The following is a 19,093-nucleotide window of genomic DNA, read 5'->3' on the forward strand; positions in this document are numbered from 1 at the left end:
CCCTCCTGTTGGTCGTGAATTCCCACGGGCTTTCTGCCTAGAACCTTGGCGTGCTTAAGTATGCATTTCCCAGTTCATTACATGAAATCCCTCTTGTTCCAAAACTAACAAAAGGTGCCTGGGGGCAATACAGAGAATGTATTTCAGAGATAATGAGACTTCAATGACATTTACTTAAGAACAATTCAGGTGTGGAGAAAGAAGTCTGCAGGTATAAAATGTAAACAGTTACCATACAGTTGTCAGGAGCAGCACCAATCTTCCACTACTCAACATCCACATTGCATGTTTTATTGAAAATCAGGTATAAAAAAACAAAGACTCAGACTAAATAACCACCACTTATGCCTGCTCTGCTCAATGGGAAGAACAGTCCTTAGAAAATGATATCCTATATATGGCTGTGTGCTACTATTTTCAGATGAACGGTGTATTGCTCATTTGATACATCACCTACAGAAATTGAAGTAGGCTTTGGAACCTCCCAACAGCTAGTATAAATAAGATTATGCTACAGGTAGAATCAAATGGCCAGAAACACCTTGAGAATTGGTGCTGACACTGTGAAGGAAACCAGAAAGGTCCAAGGTCCAAGGCCTGAGGCTGCAGGAAAGGGAAAGACCAGACTCTAGACCACTGCTGGGACCTACAGCCTGAGTAGATTAACTCAGTGTATACAAAAACAGGCTCATAGCTAGTAGAAGTGAACCATCTGTTTATTTGCATTGAAATGTATTATTCATGAAGTATCCTCTTGCCTTTATGTGATCATCAGCTTTGAGCATGCCACAGATTTGCAGAAAATACCATATTCTTTTTACCTTACTTTTGGTGTGTGGGGTGCGAGAATAGGAGGGGTAGTAGACGCCCAGCATCTTCAAAGACACGCTCTGAGTTATTCTCCCATTTAGATGATGGGGCTTTTGCCAAAAAACAATGTAGGATACCTAACCAATTGTTGTAATTACATCAGAATTGGCAAATAGCAAATATTGGAGGTTTTTAACACGTTCATCATTTACAGTAGTTATTCCTGAATACAACTGGCTACAGGTTATTTTCCCTCACTCCTCTGGGGTTATTTCATTGATAAGCACATAACCCTGAAGGACAGCATCATGAACAAAACATCTGAAATAAAATTCTAATAAAAAAAAACTATAAAAATCTTAAATAATTCATGATATAGGCAAGTCACCACATAATAGTTGCTTTGATAAACAAAATTTTACAAATTCAGTAAAAAAAAAAAATCAGCAGCATAAGATAAAGCAAATATGCAAAAATTTTAAACCATGATAAAATAATTAGGTTTACATTATACAGTTAATTACAGCAAAAATACAATACAGTTTTGTTGCTGTTTTAAAACACAACTTAAGTTTTAAATTACATCACTTGAAATTAAAAAAAATAAACTACTTTACTACAAAATGAATTCTACATTTTTGAAAAATCACTCAAAAATAAGACCACTGAATTGTTTTCAAAGTAGTTCTATCAATGACTAAATGACTCCCCAACCCCCCACCCCCCAAAGGCCCAAGTAGTCATCTACAGCAGCCCAGAGGTCCAGCTGATGCTTCTAGACTGCTGTCTGTATCTGAGGCCAAAGTTGGATCTGTTGACATTGAAGACACATCATTGACGGACGATGATGACGATGGATGCTGAGAGCCATTGATCACTGCTGCACCTGTGCTATGAGAAACAAAACAGCAAATCAGTTGCAGACAGAGTTGCACACCGAGCTACCTATACTGTACTGGCTACCTCTAGTGGTCAATAATTTTTTTCTTTTGTTTTTGAAAAGGCTCATTAGATTGTACATGATGAATAATAGATGAATAATACTGATAGTACGTGCAAAACTGTCTATACTGCATTTTGTTGGAGGATCTCGAAGAGACATATGACCCAAAAAGTTAAAAACTACTGCCCTAATAAAAATGACTTATGTTATCTTTTCACTGTAAACTCCAAACAGTATTCTGGTACTTTTTTTTTTTTTTTTTTTTTAGATTTTATTCATTTATTCGAGAGAGAGATAAAGACAGCATAAGTGGGAGGAGGGGCAGAAGGAGAGAGACAAACAGACTCCCTGCTGAGTGGGAAGCCCAACTTGGGGCTCCATCCCAGGACCCTGATGTCAAAATCTGAGAAGTCAAAGTCAAGACACTTACCGCTACTGAGCCACCCAGGTGCCCCCTGGTCATCTTGTTTTAAAACAAAAGCCAAACAAAGGCTAAAATTATTTTAAAAGAAAAGGCTCTTAGTTCAACTGTCCCCGTTTGCATGAGGTTACATGATTTGCCAGGGTCACTAAAGTGCCCTAGTTAGGTAGACTCAAGTCTTCCTATTTTTACTCTAATAAAATACCTGATAAAAGCAAATATGGACTTATTAAACACATAAAGTAGGGGAAGACTGTTTCCTTTACTGAAAGTATAGCTAACAAGCATTTCCTGGATTTAAAAAAAAAAGTAACAGGAATATATAACCAATAGAGAAAAATCCTTTCAAGGGGGTTGGGTTAAGAAATCTCACTGAGGGGTGGGAAATATGTTAAAGGTGACTCATGTTCTAGGTAAGTACTTTTTTTTTTTTTGGTAAGTACTTCTCAACTATGTGATCACTAAATAAGGGTCATTCCAAATGAGCTTATTTAATAATGCAAGTTATACAACAGTTCTTATAAAGAATACACTTATGGAATAAAAGCAATGGTTTCAAATTGAGCAGTAAGAATTTCTAGGGTTGAGTTTTAGGTACTCAAGGATGCTAAAAACAAAGCCTGTTGAAAACCAGTGCTCTAGAACCCAGCACCTCAGTGTTTGAAATTATCCTACTATTCTGTCTAATGAACAATAAAATACTTTAGAATACAAAAGGTCCTCTGAGAGCTTGTCTTCAAATGCAACAAGGAAATGGCCAGGGGCACAGGAATAGGCAAATCTTTAGGATGCTGGGAAGGGGGCTGGGAGACAGAAAAGAATGGAACCATTATGTACAGAGCAGGTGACACAAGATAAAATGAATTTAAAAAGCAGACTGAGTACACTTCAGGCCTGACCCTCTACTTCAAATTCCATCCACAGGACACTAGAGAATGTGCCTATTCTGACTGAAGAGTACACAACAGCACGGCTAGCTTCAAAGACTGGTACCGAAATATTCAAATCGTAAAAGGGTTCCACCAAATATACATTTTCATGCCTCTATTTTTTAATCCAAATTTTATTTTATCCAAACTTCTTTATCTGATAAAAATTAACTTTTATTTATTTTATTTTTTAGAGTATTTTTAAAGTAATCTCTATACCCAAAGTGGGGCTTAAACTTACACAACCCTGAGATCAAAAGTCGCAGGCTCTACTGGACTGAGCCAGCTAGGCGGCCCAAAAACTAACTTTTAAATGAATTAAAACAGTTAACTTCTTAATCTGAAAATCAAATGCCTATGAAAAGAATAGTACTTGTTTTTTCCCAAACTTTAAAGCAATATAGTAAATTCTCAAATATTTGAATGGCAATAATAGGGAAAATTGTTAGTTTCAGGGGGGTGGGTCATTTCCCTCTCAAATGAGTCTCTACACCCTCAAAGGCATGCAAACTCACTGTTAATATTAGCCAAACCAAAATAAAGATAGGAAAGTGGGAAAAATAATATATTTCATTTTTTTTTTTTTAAATTGTATTTATTTATTTGACAGAGAGAGACAGCGAGAGACAGCGAGAGGGAACACAAGCAAGGGGAGTAGGAGAGGGAGAAGCAGGCTTCAATACAGGGCTCGATCCCAGGACCCTGGGATCCTGACCTGAGCCAAAGGCAGACACTTAATGACTGAGCCACCCAGGCACCCCTCCTTTTTAAAAAATCAAGTTGAGGGGCGCCTGGGTGGCACAGCGGTTAAGCGTCTGCCTTCGGCTCAGGGCGTGATCCCGGCGTTATGGGATCGAGCCCCACATCAGGCTCCTCCGCTATGAGCCTGCTTCTTCCTCTCCCACTCCCCCTGCTTGTGTTCCCTCTCTCGCTGGCTGTCTCTATCCTGTCGAATAAATAAATAAATCTTTAAAAAAAATAAAAATAAAAAAATAAAAAATCAAGTTGAAATGGTATTGTGATTATCTGATATTCTAATTTGTCAAAGACTTTCTTCTGTTTTTGCATATAATCAAGAACTAAATATTTTTATAACAGGTTGATTCACTAACACTTTTCTCTGCAAGCTATAACTGAGAATCCAGAAAATGTCTAGAAACCTGCAGTCCTGTCCTTTCCACTGACTTATTTTATAACCACAGTCAAGTGTTCTTTAAGATCCAATTTCTTTAAATAAATTAAGAACAGCTACAACTGTTCTATCTCATGAAATTTACTCAAACATTCGACACTTAGGATGTACCACTCATTAGGATAGCATTCTGAAGTATAAAAGTCTCCCAAATAACGGACTTTTCAAATCCCACTTGAATCTCCAACATGAACAGCTTACTTATGCTACTACTCTACTTCAATACACAGCCAATTACCTCTGCTATGAAAGCATCTATAATATAGTTTTGTTACAACTAAATTGTAGATGAAAGCTGTAGAAATCAATTTATATTTTCAACTGAATCTATATTATAACTTGAAAAACTGCACTCCTGATCAAGGTTTTAAAGAATAATTTTAAAACTCACAAATATAACCAAAAACGTTAGAGAAAGCCAGAGAAATTATTTAAACAAATATATGTTTATAGTACAACAAAATGGGTATTTGAAACTATAGTTTAAAATCTTACCCATAGGATATTCCTTTTTTTTTTTCTTAATATGTAGAAGCATTTTAGAGGGATGATTAAAATGGCATTGTTTTGCTCAAATTCAAGATCTGTAGAACACTACTTGGCCTTCGAGGTTCAATTCAAATTTCATCTCTTTCCTAAAGCTGCCCTAACGTCTGTAGCCAAAAGTCTCTGCTGCCAGCCAAAGGCCACTTGGGATGCTGAAAAACCATGCCATCTGAAGTTACTGGTAAACATGGCTTCAAGTAGTAGCTTTTCTACACATTTGTAATTTTATGTTCATTTACTTTTTCTGAACTTTAGTTTCCTCATCTGTAAAATGTGCATAATAATCCCTTCCACGAGGTCTTAGGTAAGGTTTGAAAGAAATAAATTACAAAACCACCAGTGCCTGTCAAGTAGTATGTACTTAATATATACAAGTTATCTGCCATTTAACTTTTCCCCCAATGCTTCATGCTCTTATAAGTGCTAAAATTAAATGTAAGATAGCTTATGATAAAAGAAAATGTTTAACTCCTATAAACCAGTTTTCTTCTTAGATATGGAACAATTTCTAATGGCAGTTTTAATGTTACTGCCTTAGTTTAGCAAATCAAATATACCAAAATGAGAAAGATGGTAACTTAGTATCACATGTACCAAATTTTTCAATGAAGCCTTAGTTCATCCAAAGTAAAGACTGTTAAAATCCTGATTAGTATACTGAATTGTGAAAAAAAATTCTTCTTTAAAGAGAACAATGCCAACAGAAAAAGGTTTTAAATTTCTCTTCTTCAATGGAATGTCAGTATTATAGAAAAAGATGAACATTTTATGGAGTCAGTTACCGATGTATTAGTATGATTGTACTTGTACGGCAGTGTACCAGTGCTTTCAAATTTAACTATCCTACTTGTATTCCCTATACTTCTTAACTTTGAACAAGAACAGTGGTAAATATGGGGAAAACTGCAGGATTCATGCAACTGTAGACTACAACAGAAGAAGTAAACTGTAACCTCAACCAAGCTTATATTGTAACCAACCTAAAGGAGAGGGCTGCCCCCGTATAACTCCATTCTTGGTTCTCTCCTCCAAGTCCATAACTTCTTTGTATATCAACTCTGAAAAAGAAGGGAACAAAAACAAACTTTTCAAAGTCTGAGAGCCAATCTCACAGATACCTATGTTTTAAGTAAAACATTTTTACACGTGTTAACTATTTCTAATCGTGTCCTTTCAATGGTAGAGTCCCTTAAGTATCAGTCTAAGATTCAAAGGTGTTAGTAACAATTTCCTGATCCTGAACCAGGAACTATACTAAAAGAAACAAAATCTCTGCTATAACCAGTGTTTCTTAAGTTGGATTAACGACAGCACTGGGGTTAAAAGCCTTATCTTTTTTACTCCACCAGCATTTTGTACTACACTGTATCATTCTACACACCATACTACAAATGCTCAAATTCTGTCTCAGTGAGGGCTTGAATCACATTTGTCTTATTCACATCTATTTCCTGAGCTGTGGCACAGCACATTAGGTGCTTATCCAGGTATCTGTTAAAAGATTTAAATGCAAGCATGTATAGAAGCTTCTTTTAATCAGAATGGAATATAAATACATTTTTATTTTTTTAAAAAGCAGGTAGCTACCCTTCAAATCCTTATGATTTGAAGCACGACACACTATCACAATCAAGATTTCTCCATGGAAATCTCATTTTTTTACTACACTTCTGTACAGTGGGTGGACTGTTGTGAGCACTGCTCCAACTGAAGAGACAGCAGACGCTGCCCTGAGACTGTATGTGCCTCCTGCCCTGTGTTCTTCTATGTCAAGTGTGATGCACCTTGTGAGTCTGAATGTCTACTTCAGAACCTTCTAGTGATGTTACATCACCATATTCATCTTCTTTGGGTCATGGAATCCTGAGAAGTGCATGAACCCTCTTCTAAGAAAAATGTACAAGTAGAAAATGTTACAGAATTTCAAGGCATGTAATTCCTTAAACTGATAAAGAATCTCTGATTATAAGGTAAAATAAGTAGATATGTCGGAATGAAAAGAAGCTAAAGACACCTAAGTTTGCTATGATAATCTTTTTGGTCTTGGAAGGAGAAAAATAGAAGTCTGGATAGAGGAAAGAATGAAAGAAACAGAAAGGAATGTATTTCAAATAGGAGGATTTTTTAAAAAAAGAGAAAATAACACCCGTTTGTGAAATGATCTTAGGGCATAGGAACCAAAACTAAGTAGGAGTACTAACTAGGCAAAGCAACCTATAAGTTAATGGTTCTGGCAATGGATTTTTCTTTCTGTTATAATGCTAAAACTCTTATGCAGATCTTAAAAAAATGCAGTTTGTGGGTAAGTGAGTTGCACTTGGACTAGGAGAAAAAGATACAGAATAAAGGTAAACATGTTTAGAGTAAGCAAAAATCACAGATACATCTTTTACACACAAATAAAAATACAGCTGACTCCCGAACAACATAGGATTGAAATGCATGGGTCCACTTATACATATTTTTTTTCCAACAAATATACATACAGTACTGTAAATGTATTTTGTCTTATGATTTTCTTAATAACATTTTTTCTCTAGCTTACTTTATTGTAAGAATACAATATATAATAAATATAATATACAAAATATGTGTTAATCAACTATGTTATTAGTAAAGCTTCCAGAAAACAGCAGGTTATTAGCAGTTGTTTTAGGGGAGTCAAAAGCTATATGTGAATTTTCGACTGTGTGTGAGTCAGCACCCCAAACCCTGTGTTGATGGAAGGGTCAACTGTACTATGTTTCACTATTTTAAGATGCACTTTTTCCAGTTTAATATCTACGAAATGGAGTTGCATCTTATAATCAATGGTGCAGTGGAACTGGCAGTGTTTTCTCTTAGTGGTATGATTATGTGTTTTACAATTGGTGGCCTATTAAGATTCCAAGAAATACATAAATGTCTATTGTAAATGTAATGATATATAAAAATATCAGATATTTTAATACATACTTTGGTCCACAATTATATCCTTGTGCATAACTTATTACATATACAGATGTATTAGGTTCTACTCAATCTATCACGCTGGTGGGCTCTACAGAGTCTAACTATATGTTACCCAAAAGTTGACTCACAGAGAACTAATCTTGGTTATTCCTAAGAAAAAAGAATCAAATCCATTCTTCCCAAGTAGATTCATAGATGGATCACTCATTCAGGTTTACACCTCCCCACTACCTTTATTTTAGCCTTTCCAACTATTTAAGTACTTAAGCTCTTAATAACATGTCTTCTGTCTTCTTTTAAGATCAGGTAAAGAAGGGACCAAGTGACTTGCCCAAAGTCACATAAGTAAAAGTGGTCAAGTTACTAAATGACAACAAATCAAATGGAAGTAAACAGGATCTAAAAATTAGCCCCAATGACCCAGTGAATCTTTTAAAGAAAGAAATATTTTAACATTTCTATGACAGTCAGTGCATTATTAATGTTAACCCACATTTACAAAGTAGAACTACTATATTAGATTCACCAAGATTAAAAATTAACTCACTCTGTTGGTGAGGGTGGGAGTAAAACAGACATTCCTACACAATGCTGACAGAAGTAGAAACTGCTATAATTTCTTTGGAGAGTAATTTGGAAATACTTGAAAAATATCCTTTGGCCCAGCAAATCTTCTTGTAGGATTTTTCTTACAGGAATGTTATCATATGTGCACAAGAAGACTGCAGAGTTGTCTGTAACAACAACAGACTGGACACAACTTAAAGCTCTTCAAGAGGGAGTTGGATACAGAAATCGTGACACAGCCATCAAAAGAACACTAACCAGCTATTAAAACAAATGAGCCAGATATGTGGGGCAAGACAGGATAATCTCAAAGATAAATGATTATACCAACAAAGCAAGTGTGCACAGTATACAGCCATTTGTGATTAACACAGGGTGGGAGAGGAAAAGAGGGAGACACTAAACACAAGTTTGTATATCTGTACATTATGGAAGAACATAAAAATTACAGAAAGCATCAATGTGTTGGGGTGGGAAACCTGAGAGATTCAGATTAAGTCAGGGACAGAAGGAGACTACTTTCTACTTCTGTAAAAATGTTAATAATCTTTTTACCAAATATCAGTTATGAATAATAGAAAATAGTTTTAATCTCCTTAACATGAATGAATCAACATAAAGATCCAGAAGCTCTTTCAGCTTCATCTCTAAGAATCTGGTGAATGTTACCTTTCCATTCTTCTATTGTATGTTCCCTTTCATCTAACTGCTTATCAGGTATCTTTGGTGGTGGCTGAAAAACACAAGGCAACAATAATTGAGTCAGTTTACTGAAAGTATATAAATTCTTTATAATTATTTCAATTATTAGCCACACAGAGACTTTAAAAAATACATCATTAGATCAACACTGGCCAATCATCAACAACCTTCTCATGTAGAGAGACTAGTTCTGGATGACACTTTCATGACAGGAAAAAAGATGTTTAACCCTCTTTTTCTTTCTTTCAGTTTTTGAAATTGTCACATTTTATTTACATCACAGAATTGGGCTATGCTTTGGACACACCAGTTTGTTTTATAACTAGTTAGGATGTTTCTCCAAAGTGCTCAACATTCTAGAGCATCATGTACCGAGGCAAAAAGGCAAGAAATAGTGGAATGTACCTTTATTTTGTGTGTGGGTGCTTGGATATGCTCATTAACTTAAGATACTACCCATGCAAAAACAGAAAAACACCATAATCATTTATGTATATTTTTATTTAAAATTAAAGTCTCCTCCAAACCTAACTTTAATTCAATATATTCTTCAAACATTAAGAAAAGAACTTACAGCTTCTGCTTCAGAAGGATCATACCAGACATTGATATACGGGTGCTGGAGAGCTTCATCTACAGAGATCCTTTTAGATGCATCAATTACCAGCATTTTGGATAACAAATCCCTTGCCTGACTGGCTGTAAAAATAGTGATGTTAATGTACATGTACTTCATAAAGGTTTTTAAATTATCATAAATTTTAGAAACTTGAAACTATCATTTATCAAAAAATATGTTTTAAAAAGAACAGATTTTATTATAAAATCACATCATGATTAAAAAAATAAAATTACAAAAAAATAAAAATAAAGTAACAAAAAAAATTATTTAAACCTTTCACTTTGTTCCCCCACCCAGAGAGAATGCTGGGTTATATCCCTTAAGAACATAAACACACACACCCCAAATGGGACTAAATACACATATTTATAAAAAGTACCTTTAAGTTTGTTGTGTTCCGAGTCAGCTGGGAAAAGTACATCGGGGAAGAGTTTCTCAAAGCTATATCCAGCATATTTAGGTCTGTTTTCAACATAAGTCCTTACTGTTGGCTGTAGTTTCTTCATGAATTCAGGGCATGGTGTTCCAAGCTGTTCAATAACTTTATTCCACTGATCAATATCTAATATCAAGTAGCTAAGAAAAATACTCTGTATCTAATGTTCAACACATTAGCCATATCTATATTAAAATGACAAGAAAATGGCAGTTCACAAAAATCCTAAGAAAGAATGTGGCAGTTATAAATCTTCTGTCTTATAGCCACCTTGTAAAAGGCAATGACTGTAGCCAGACAGAAAGGATCAATAAATAAGCTTTGTTAACCTTAGTGTGTGTCTGTCTACTAACACTGATTTTACCATTGAAAGAGAAGCTTAAACCCACAAATTCTAAATACAAATAATAAGTGACTCAAGGAATAATGACAATTACTACCCACAGGGACTCTTAAATTTAAACTGTACACAATTCTAGAATACAAAATCTGTCTTTTTTTCCAGCTTATCAGAAAATGTGAATGCATTTCCTGGAGGATAAGAAATATTTCTTATAATCTGTCCTACATTTTTTTGTTTTCTGCCCTAACAGAAAATAACCAGTAGCAATAACAATGATGGCTTTAACAAAAGTGGGATTTTCGTTTGCCATTCTTTGTTCGGCTTATGTTAATTAAAACGTTTTTAAAAAGCTCTGAAACTTAAGAAAATGAGTCTGCATTTTGGTAAGATGTGAGGTTAAGATTCCCTGGTCTTTTTCATCGTAGTCTTTATACTCCAAGTGCTCCCTGTGGACTAACTCAAACTTTCTTACTATAACGCACTGAGTATGGCTTTTCCCATTCCTCCTCCTACAACAATTCTCAGTGTTACTAACTGATAAACACATAACAGATCACTGTTAATATAAACTCTAAAACTAATCAGATGAACAAAAAGAATGAATCCAAATCTACTCACCACAATACAAAACTATTACTGATAAAATTCTCAGATGAAAAAATCAGTATGTTGAGCAATGAGACAACAACCAAAAGACACAAAACACACATAACATTAACAAAAGAGGAGGTGGTTGGGGGAACAAAACAAAAGGATGAACAGAAGAAACAGATGATTCTAAAATTCATATTAAGTCCTAAGTACTTCTAGACTTACTCAAGTGTATAATTATTAGAAATTTTAATGCAAGCCATGATTTTTGATTTAGGTTAAATAAATCAACTCAAAGCCAGCAAGTAATTGTGGATAATTAACTTGAGCAGTTGTCAGAATTAACATATAAAACAATAAATGAGGGAAAGGAAAGTCTATGTCAAATAGGTGGTATTTTGAAAGAGTAATTTAACAATACTTTATTATTAGGGAGAGACAAAAATACATTATACCTGACCAAGCTGAAGTGCTATCATACATTTTGACCTTTCGAAACTACATTTTAGGCCAAAGATAAGGATACGATCTGTACCTGGGAACAAAACACCACCTTTGATCATTTCTCCCATGATGCACCCAACTGACCAAATGTCAACTGAAAACAAAATGCAATGACATTAACATAAAAATTTTGGTTAAAATAAAAAAATTTAAACATTAAAAAAAATCACATACACCATGTATACTTTAAAATTATAGAAAGCAGTATAAAATAAAAATGAATGACAGTGAATGTGCTCTAACTACCAGCAGAGACTGTATGTCCTACTGCCAGATGCAGCCTACAAATATTTCAGCTTCTTGTCTCAACAATTTTTGAACTATAACAGCCACAAACTTTACATCTGTTTAAAGAAACCCATATATATCAATGTACTATATTTATTTTCATTAGAGAACATAAGGAAGTTCATCACCTAACTAATTTAACTGCTGCAGCAGCACAAGGATACAGTCCCTTCCTGGAAAGAGGATTTTGTGGCAAACCATTTCTCCCATAATGCACCCCACAGACCATAAATCCACTATATGTTTGCAGCACAAAAGAAGGAAAAGCAAAGCAAAAGGTCATTAAAATCAAAGAAGCATAATATGACTGCATTATATAAAAACTGCGAACATCACAAAAAGAAAAAAGTGATTTTAATTTTAGCTAATGGAATAATTTAAAACACAAAATATTTTTCAAAAGGCTTTGATTCACAAAAGCAAATGTGAAGTGTAGCCTTTTAACTACATATCTAATTTAAAGTGAGAGCTATGCACAGAAATCACATAATTGAAAAACCTATACATTTTGTCTCTAAAAATTGTTTATAAAATATGAAACAGAACCAAACACATCTTTGCAAATAAGGCTGAAAATGAACACGAGGCGGCAAAATTTAATAAAATCTTGATACTATTTTGAGGTTCAACTGTGCATTATACTCTCTCTTTAAGTCAAATAAAAGAAAAAAGCATGAGCAGAAATAATCTAGTATATTAAAATATTTAACAGAAAGAATGTGTTTCTATGAGTCATTATAGTTAAAAAGTTAATCAACAGCTCTTTAGAAATTTTCAAACTGGATTTCAAAAATGGGTAAATTTATTTGAAAAGTCCTATGTTTATTCCGAATTGAAAGTCAGTGTTTTCTTGGCAATGTCATGCTACATTTACCCTGTTATCCCAAAAGGAACAAGTGCATAGAGAATGAACAAATAATCAATGAAGAAAACTTTGTAAAAGAAGTATATTTTATATGTTTTCCACTTAAAGTTTTTTAAACCCATAAAACCAAACTGCTTTGGTTTAAGAAGTTAGTTTGAGTTGGATATAATATGAAAGTTCCCACAGATTTATTATCCATAAAGAGTCTCCTCGTTGACTTACTGCCCCTCATCAACTTTTAATAGGAGCTCTAATGAATGCTGAAAAGAATCTACTAGACAAGGAAAATGGCGATTTGGAGATCTCCACCTGGTTCACTAATACACGCTGACATTTTATATCTTTGGTTTGAAAATTTGTTAAAAAAAAGGAGAGGAGGTAGCTAGATTCATTGTGGTGATGATCACTTCATAATGTGTGTATATATATATATATATATATATATATATATAAACACTGAATCACTATGACGTACACTTGAAACTAACATAATATTGTATGTCTATTATACACTTCAATTTAAAAAAAAGGAGAGTAGGTGGTTGCAGTTTAATAGAAGAGGGGAAGAATAAGCAATTTAAAAAGAAAGCCTTAGAAACTTGCATTTGTTTTTGAAGTTTCAAGGTCCTTTTTAAGAGCAAAAGAAGAAAGGGGAAGAAATAAGTGTTAGGGAGAGGTGACCATGCTGGTGGACTTATGAAATTAGAAGTCTGTTCTAATATACTCATAAAGAGACTGCCAGCTCATTACAGAATCTTGGAACGAAGGTGGGAATAAATTTTGGAAATCCTGTAGAACTAAAGTTTCTCTAAAATTTCATATTAAAATTCATATTAATCTATATGATTCAACTTTCAAGAATAAAATTTTAGAGGAAAAGGTAATACTTATAAATCAGTTCAGAGAACAATCTTTTTCCAGGGTTTTCATTTTTGGAATAAATCTACCACAATAAAACTTCCCTATAGATTTTAGAGAATGGCAAACTTTAGTTAAATATCCAGGACATAATTTATATAGGTAACCTTAAGAAAAACATATTTTTAAACAAATTTCAAAAGCTACAAGCATGAGAAGATATTGTCTGGGTTGGTGAAGATTTCTCAAAATACGGTGTGCCTGATTCAAACACAAAACTAGCTTTAAATGGTCTAATTGCTTAGCCTATTAGGCAGTTTAAATATATTCCATTATATTACAGTCTGCAAAACAGAGTTGTTAAAAAAAGTGGGGGTGGGATGCTACTCAAAGAAGGAAGTTCTTATGTTTAACCTTATTGCTAACATTATAGTGATTAAGCATTACATTTGACTTCGTTTCCTGAGGCAAAAAAGGGCAATAAAGTGATCTATACAATTCCTATCTAAGACAGGAAAACACGTCAATTCTTTATACGATAGTTTCTCTCAGTGCTAATTTCTGGTAGGAAGCTATCTCCAAGATCACATCTATAGGACACTGAGTGACACAGTATCTGTGACAATTGATAGCTTTATAGCAAATGCAAAAGCAATCTTTATCATGGTCACTGGAAGTCTCACTTCTCTAAAGGAAAGAGTCTAATACTAAATCCAACTCACTGAATTCTAAGGTATAAAACAATTTAAGAGAGTAAGAAAACAGAACAGCATGTTAAAGAGGAATAATCGTAAATATTTAAAGTATTTGTTTATAATTAATTCAGAGAAGCAAAGGAAATTAAGCTAAAATCCTCACTTCAATGCTGTCTTTTATAAAAACGAATCTTAAAGATTGAAGTAATACAGTTTCTTGATTCAAAGTGAACTGCTGTTCCAGACTCCTTGTGGAAAAAAACAAAACCCTAGGTCCTATTCTAGGGAGTATTTTGGATGAAATTACCACATTTTAAAAGTTACAGTGTAAGTCCATAATAATCCTGTGTAGATTTATTTATATCCTAAATATCCGAGATTCAACTTAAATTACATGTATGTACATATATATAACATTTTTAAAAATACGTGAACTACATGCCTGGTAACTTTCTTCAACCTTGATTCTAATGCTGAAATACTTAATTGAATATACCCACATATGATAATGCCATTTCTTTAAGGTGGGACACAGACTTTGATGAGACACTGTTTCTTCCAAAAGATCACCTTAATTATCCATCAGCTCTGCAGAATGGCCTCACTGTAGCTCTTAAAGTTTACACTAAGTGCTATAACTTTAGTTTCATAAGGTTGGAAATATCTTCAAATACCACTAATGCAAAGTAGGATTACTACTAAAGAATAAACTGTCAGTCCACCATATACTTCCTTGAGCCCCTGTCAGAAATACTCATTTTCAAGTTACAGGCAAGCAAATGGCATATATTCTGTTTTAGGAGCCATAGCAACAAATCTTTTATCCAACTGTAGTGTTGATAGTTATGTACTTATATTTAAATAAACAGGGGCCTCAAGTTTTTCCAAACATTTATGACAAAATTTATAGTTACTTTCAAACCCGTGATAAACATTTTAGTGATACATTTAACTTCTATGCACTTCAGCTTAAATATTTACATAAGAAATCTGATAAACAAAAGCAAATAACAGTATTTCAAGTAAATAGTGTTTGCTGACCGTTTTCTTTGTAGCCCATCCCTAGGATGACCTCAGGTGCTCTGTAGTAGCGAGTCACTACGTAAGGTGTCATCATAAAACTAGTTCCTGCGGTCCTGGCCAGTCCAAAGTCAAGAATCTTCAAAGTGCAGTCTGATTTTACCACTATATTACTGGGCTTTAAGTCCTTCAAAATATTAAAAACAAAAAATGACTGCTATGATATATATAAATGTTTTATAATTCACAAGTTGTTAGATCACTTTTTAAAAAAATATTTTATTTACTTGAAAGAGAGAGAGTGAGTGAGTGAGCAGGGGGCAGGACAGAGGGAGAGAGAGAATCCCAAGGAGACTCCCTACTGAGCAGGGGGAGCCTGACACTGGGCTCCATCGCACAACCTTGAGGTCATGACCCGAGCTGAAATCAAGAGTTGGATGTTGAACCCACTGAGCCACCCAGGTGTCCAATAGATCACTTGTAAAACAATTCATGATAACTGTTGTAATTTCTCTCATTATAATCAACATCACTGCTCAGATTCATTGTAACAGGCAATTTTGAGAAATTAGCTGGATGGCATTTTCCACTTATGAATACATACATACATATTAGAGAAATTTGTAATGTTTTATTTTCTAGAAATTATGATTAGCTAGAAATTTTCAATCAAGCACAATAAAAGCAAGTAAAAGGCATTTCAAAGTTATTACAGTAAAAGAAAGAGAATCATAAGTTAGTATTTATGCTCACTTGTATACTAAATTACCAGATTTTTAAAAATCTAATTTTAGGGCCGCCCAGGTGGCTCAGTTGGTTGAGTGTCCAACTGTTGATTTCAGCTCAGGTTGTGATCTCAGGGTCATAGGATCAAGCCCTGTATTGGACTCTGCACTCAGCAGGGAGTCTGCTTGTGATTCTCCACCTCCCTTTGCCCCTCCCCCTGCTACCACATTCTCTCTCCTCTCAAATAAAAAGCTTTTTTAAAAATGAGATTTTAAAAATATTTTATTTATTTATTTGAAAGAGAGAGAGAGAATGAGTGGGGAGGGGAAGAGGAGACGGAGGGAGAAGCAGACTCCCCACTGAGAAGGGAGCCCAATGTGGGGCTCAATTCTAGGACCCTGAGATCATGACCTAAGCTGAAGGCAGATGCTTCACCAACTGAGCCACCCCCCAAAAATCTGATTTTAAAGTCACAATAAGCTATATAAAGCTTATATCTATATAAAGATATTACAGGTCAACAATGGGGAATTCCGTGTCAATGCAAGCGAATGTCATTAGACCTTTCAAACTGGCAGATTTTCAATTCTAAAGGACTGAAATGACCATTATCAGTCTTTCCATCACTGGATTTCCACTTTAAATCACACAAATTTACTCATAAAATTATCTGCCCATGGGAGTAGGACACCATTGTCTTGCTGCCACTAATCCATAAAATTACTTGCTGTTGATGCCTTGTGAAGAATTTTCCACCTAACACAACCTTAACGAATTCTGTGCTATGATCATTAAAAGGCACTCATGACTTTTCAAGTCCAACACAATGCCCTGTTAGCTCCAATGAATCTTGTTCTGAACCAGGAAACCAAAGAAAGCAAGCACAGTATATCTTTACCACAAAAACATTCTATTACTGGTACTGACAAGTAGTATATAACATTAAATACCAGTGATTAATACAAAAGAAAAAAAGATGGTCTGAAAGACAGCGTTTACACTTTTGTAACATTTACATCCAGAAAATTACGTACGTTGTCTTCAGCATATTTTGGCAGGTGATCATGAATGGGTTTAGAACGTATATAATCTAAGGGCTTTTTCAAATTAAAAATAGATATCAACAGGCTTAGTGAAATAGAAGATGGAAATTTTCATTATTGCTATTCTGTAAATATAATGGTACATTATTTACAAAATATATTATCTCAGCAAAGTAACACAGACTATTCAAGAATTACGTATTACAAGCTTTGATACTACTTCAGTTTCTACTGTGATGGGTACAGATTAATGGCTCTTTATACTACTGCATTCTAGCCTAGAAATAAGATTTCAACCTCACATACTTTATTTTGGAAAGATTAAGAGCACAATACAATTTTTTTTTGAGAAATATTTTTTATCAAGAAAAAAACAGTAAAAAAAATGCTTCAACAAATATCACCTGAAATTCATCTTTGTACATCAATATCAATCTATACCTTTCTACAGATGTTAGAAACATTGCCAACTATATATGAGAAGAATAAGTGAATTTGTATAAATTTGTGGCAGAGGAAGTAGAACTAACCTAATATTCCAACTTCTCCCCCATAATTTTTTAGCTTCCTTACATGCAAGGCCTAACTGAGATTAGTTCTAGTCAACAGGATGGGAGTGGGAGCAAAGAACAAATGGGCCAGGTACAACATCCTGTTGTCTCTTCCCCTGTTTTGTTGATTAGTACCATTCCAGGTAGTCTGTCAGCCCAGGTTGTTGAGCACAAGGAAGGCAGAATCCTTACCCCACACCATATCTGCCCTGGACATGGAGTATGGAAAATAAACCTTAGTTGTGTTAAGCTACTAAGAATTTAGGGTTTATTTGTTACCTTGGCATAGCCTAGTTGTAACACTGTAATTTATAATAAGAAATACATATTTGGTCTTTGTCCCAATTACTGGCACACAGCTCCAAAAACCGTTAGAATTACCTAAAAGATAAGAGCAATAAGGGTGAAAGGAGTGCCTTTTGTTATTCATAAGAAGTCCCTATCAGGGCACCCAGGTGGCTCAGTCAGTTGAGCATGGAACTCTTGATTTTGGCTCAGGTCATGATCTCAGAGTTGGGAGACTGAGCCCCACGTCTGGCTCCGTGCTGGGCATGGAGCCTGCCTAAGATTCTCTCTCTTCTCCCCTCTCCCCTCTCCCTCTCCCCTCTCCCTCTACCCCTCTTCCCCCACCCCTGCACTCCTGCTCCTTCTTAAAAAAAAAAAAAAAAAAAGTCCCTTTCGAGGATACCGGAGTTTATGTTATTAATGAGGTGGCTTTTGGAAAGTTCCAAAGGATGGGGGCTGGTTGCCAGGGAAAAAAAACAAAGTAATTAAAGGGTTGGAACTTTCAGCATTTCCTACCCAAAACCTCCATCCAGGAAGGGGGGAGGGCTAAAGACTGAGTTCCATCATCAAAGGCCAATGATTTAATCAATCACTCCAGGTAATGAAGCCTCCATAAAAACACAAAAGGACTGGTAAGGAGAACTTGCAGGTTAGCGAACATGTGGAAGTGCTGGGAGCCTGGTGCACCCAGAGAGGACACCGAAGCTCTGCTCCCCTTCCCATTTACCTTGCCCAATACATATCTCCATTTGGCTGTTTCTGAGTTATGTCCTTCGTAATAAACTGGTAATCTAGTAAGTAAAACGCTTTCCTGATTTCTGTGAGGCACTCTAGCAAGCTAATTGAGCCTGAGGACGGGGATCTTGCAAATCTCTGAATTACAGCCAGTAGGTCAGAACCACAGATAACCACCTGGGTTTGAGATGGGCATCTGAACAGCAGGCACTTGGAGGACTAATCCCTTGACCTGCTGGATCTGATGCTATCTCCAGGTAGGCAATATGAGGACTGACATGCCAGCTGGTGTCCAGAGACTTGTTTGGTGTGGGAAAAACTAAGTGTTAGAAGTAATAATGGTGTTAGAAGTAATAATGTAAGAGTAAAGGAGACACAGAAATATTTTTCCTTTATACTATTCTAACACTAAAATTCTAACACACACATTTGGTGTTAGAAGTAATAATGTAAGAGTAAAGGAGACACA

At 35.0% G+C, this 19,093-nt stretch overlaps 1 protein-coding gene across 3 annotated transcripts in view; it reads right to left on the reverse strand.

Annotated features, from left to right (window-relative positions):
- Positions 1-275: 275 nt before the first annotated feature.
- The window catches only part of MAPK8 (mitogen-activated protein kinase 8), a 102,380-nt gene continuing 83,562 nt past the window's right edge, over positions 276-19,093 (reverse strand). Inside the window, exons 6-12 of one of the 3 annotated variants that reach the window (XM_040623831.1) lie at positions 15,306-15,471; positions 11,581-11,652; positions 10,064-10,246; positions 9,637-9,761; positions 9,030-9,093; positions 5,822-5,899; positions 276-1,696 (exon numbers count right to left, since the gene is read on the reverse strand). In XM_040623831.1, the coding sequence (XP_040479765.1) occupies positions 1,551-1,696; positions 5,822-5,899; positions 9,030-9,093; positions 9,637-9,761; positions 10,064-10,246; positions 11,581-11,652; positions 15,306-15,471 (834 nt within the window). In that variant the 3' untranslated portion in view covers positions 276-1,550. Of the gene's footprint in view, positions 1,702-5,821; positions 5,900-9,029; positions 9,094-9,636; positions 9,762-10,063; positions 10,247-11,580; positions 11,653-12,010; positions 12,083-15,305; positions 15,472-19,093 lie in introns of all 3 variants that reach the window. The other 2 variants (XM_040623832.1, XM_040623833.1) reach the window with 2 other exon arrangements.

Source organism: Ursus maritimus, unplaced genomic scaffold (genome assembly GCF_017311325.1).
Source record: "Ursus maritimus isolate PB19 unplaced genomic scaffold, ASM1731132v1 scaffold_7, whole genome shotgun sequence".
Lineage (NCBI taxonomy): Eukaryota > Metazoa > Chordata > Mammalia > Carnivora > Ursidae > Ursus > Ursus maritimus.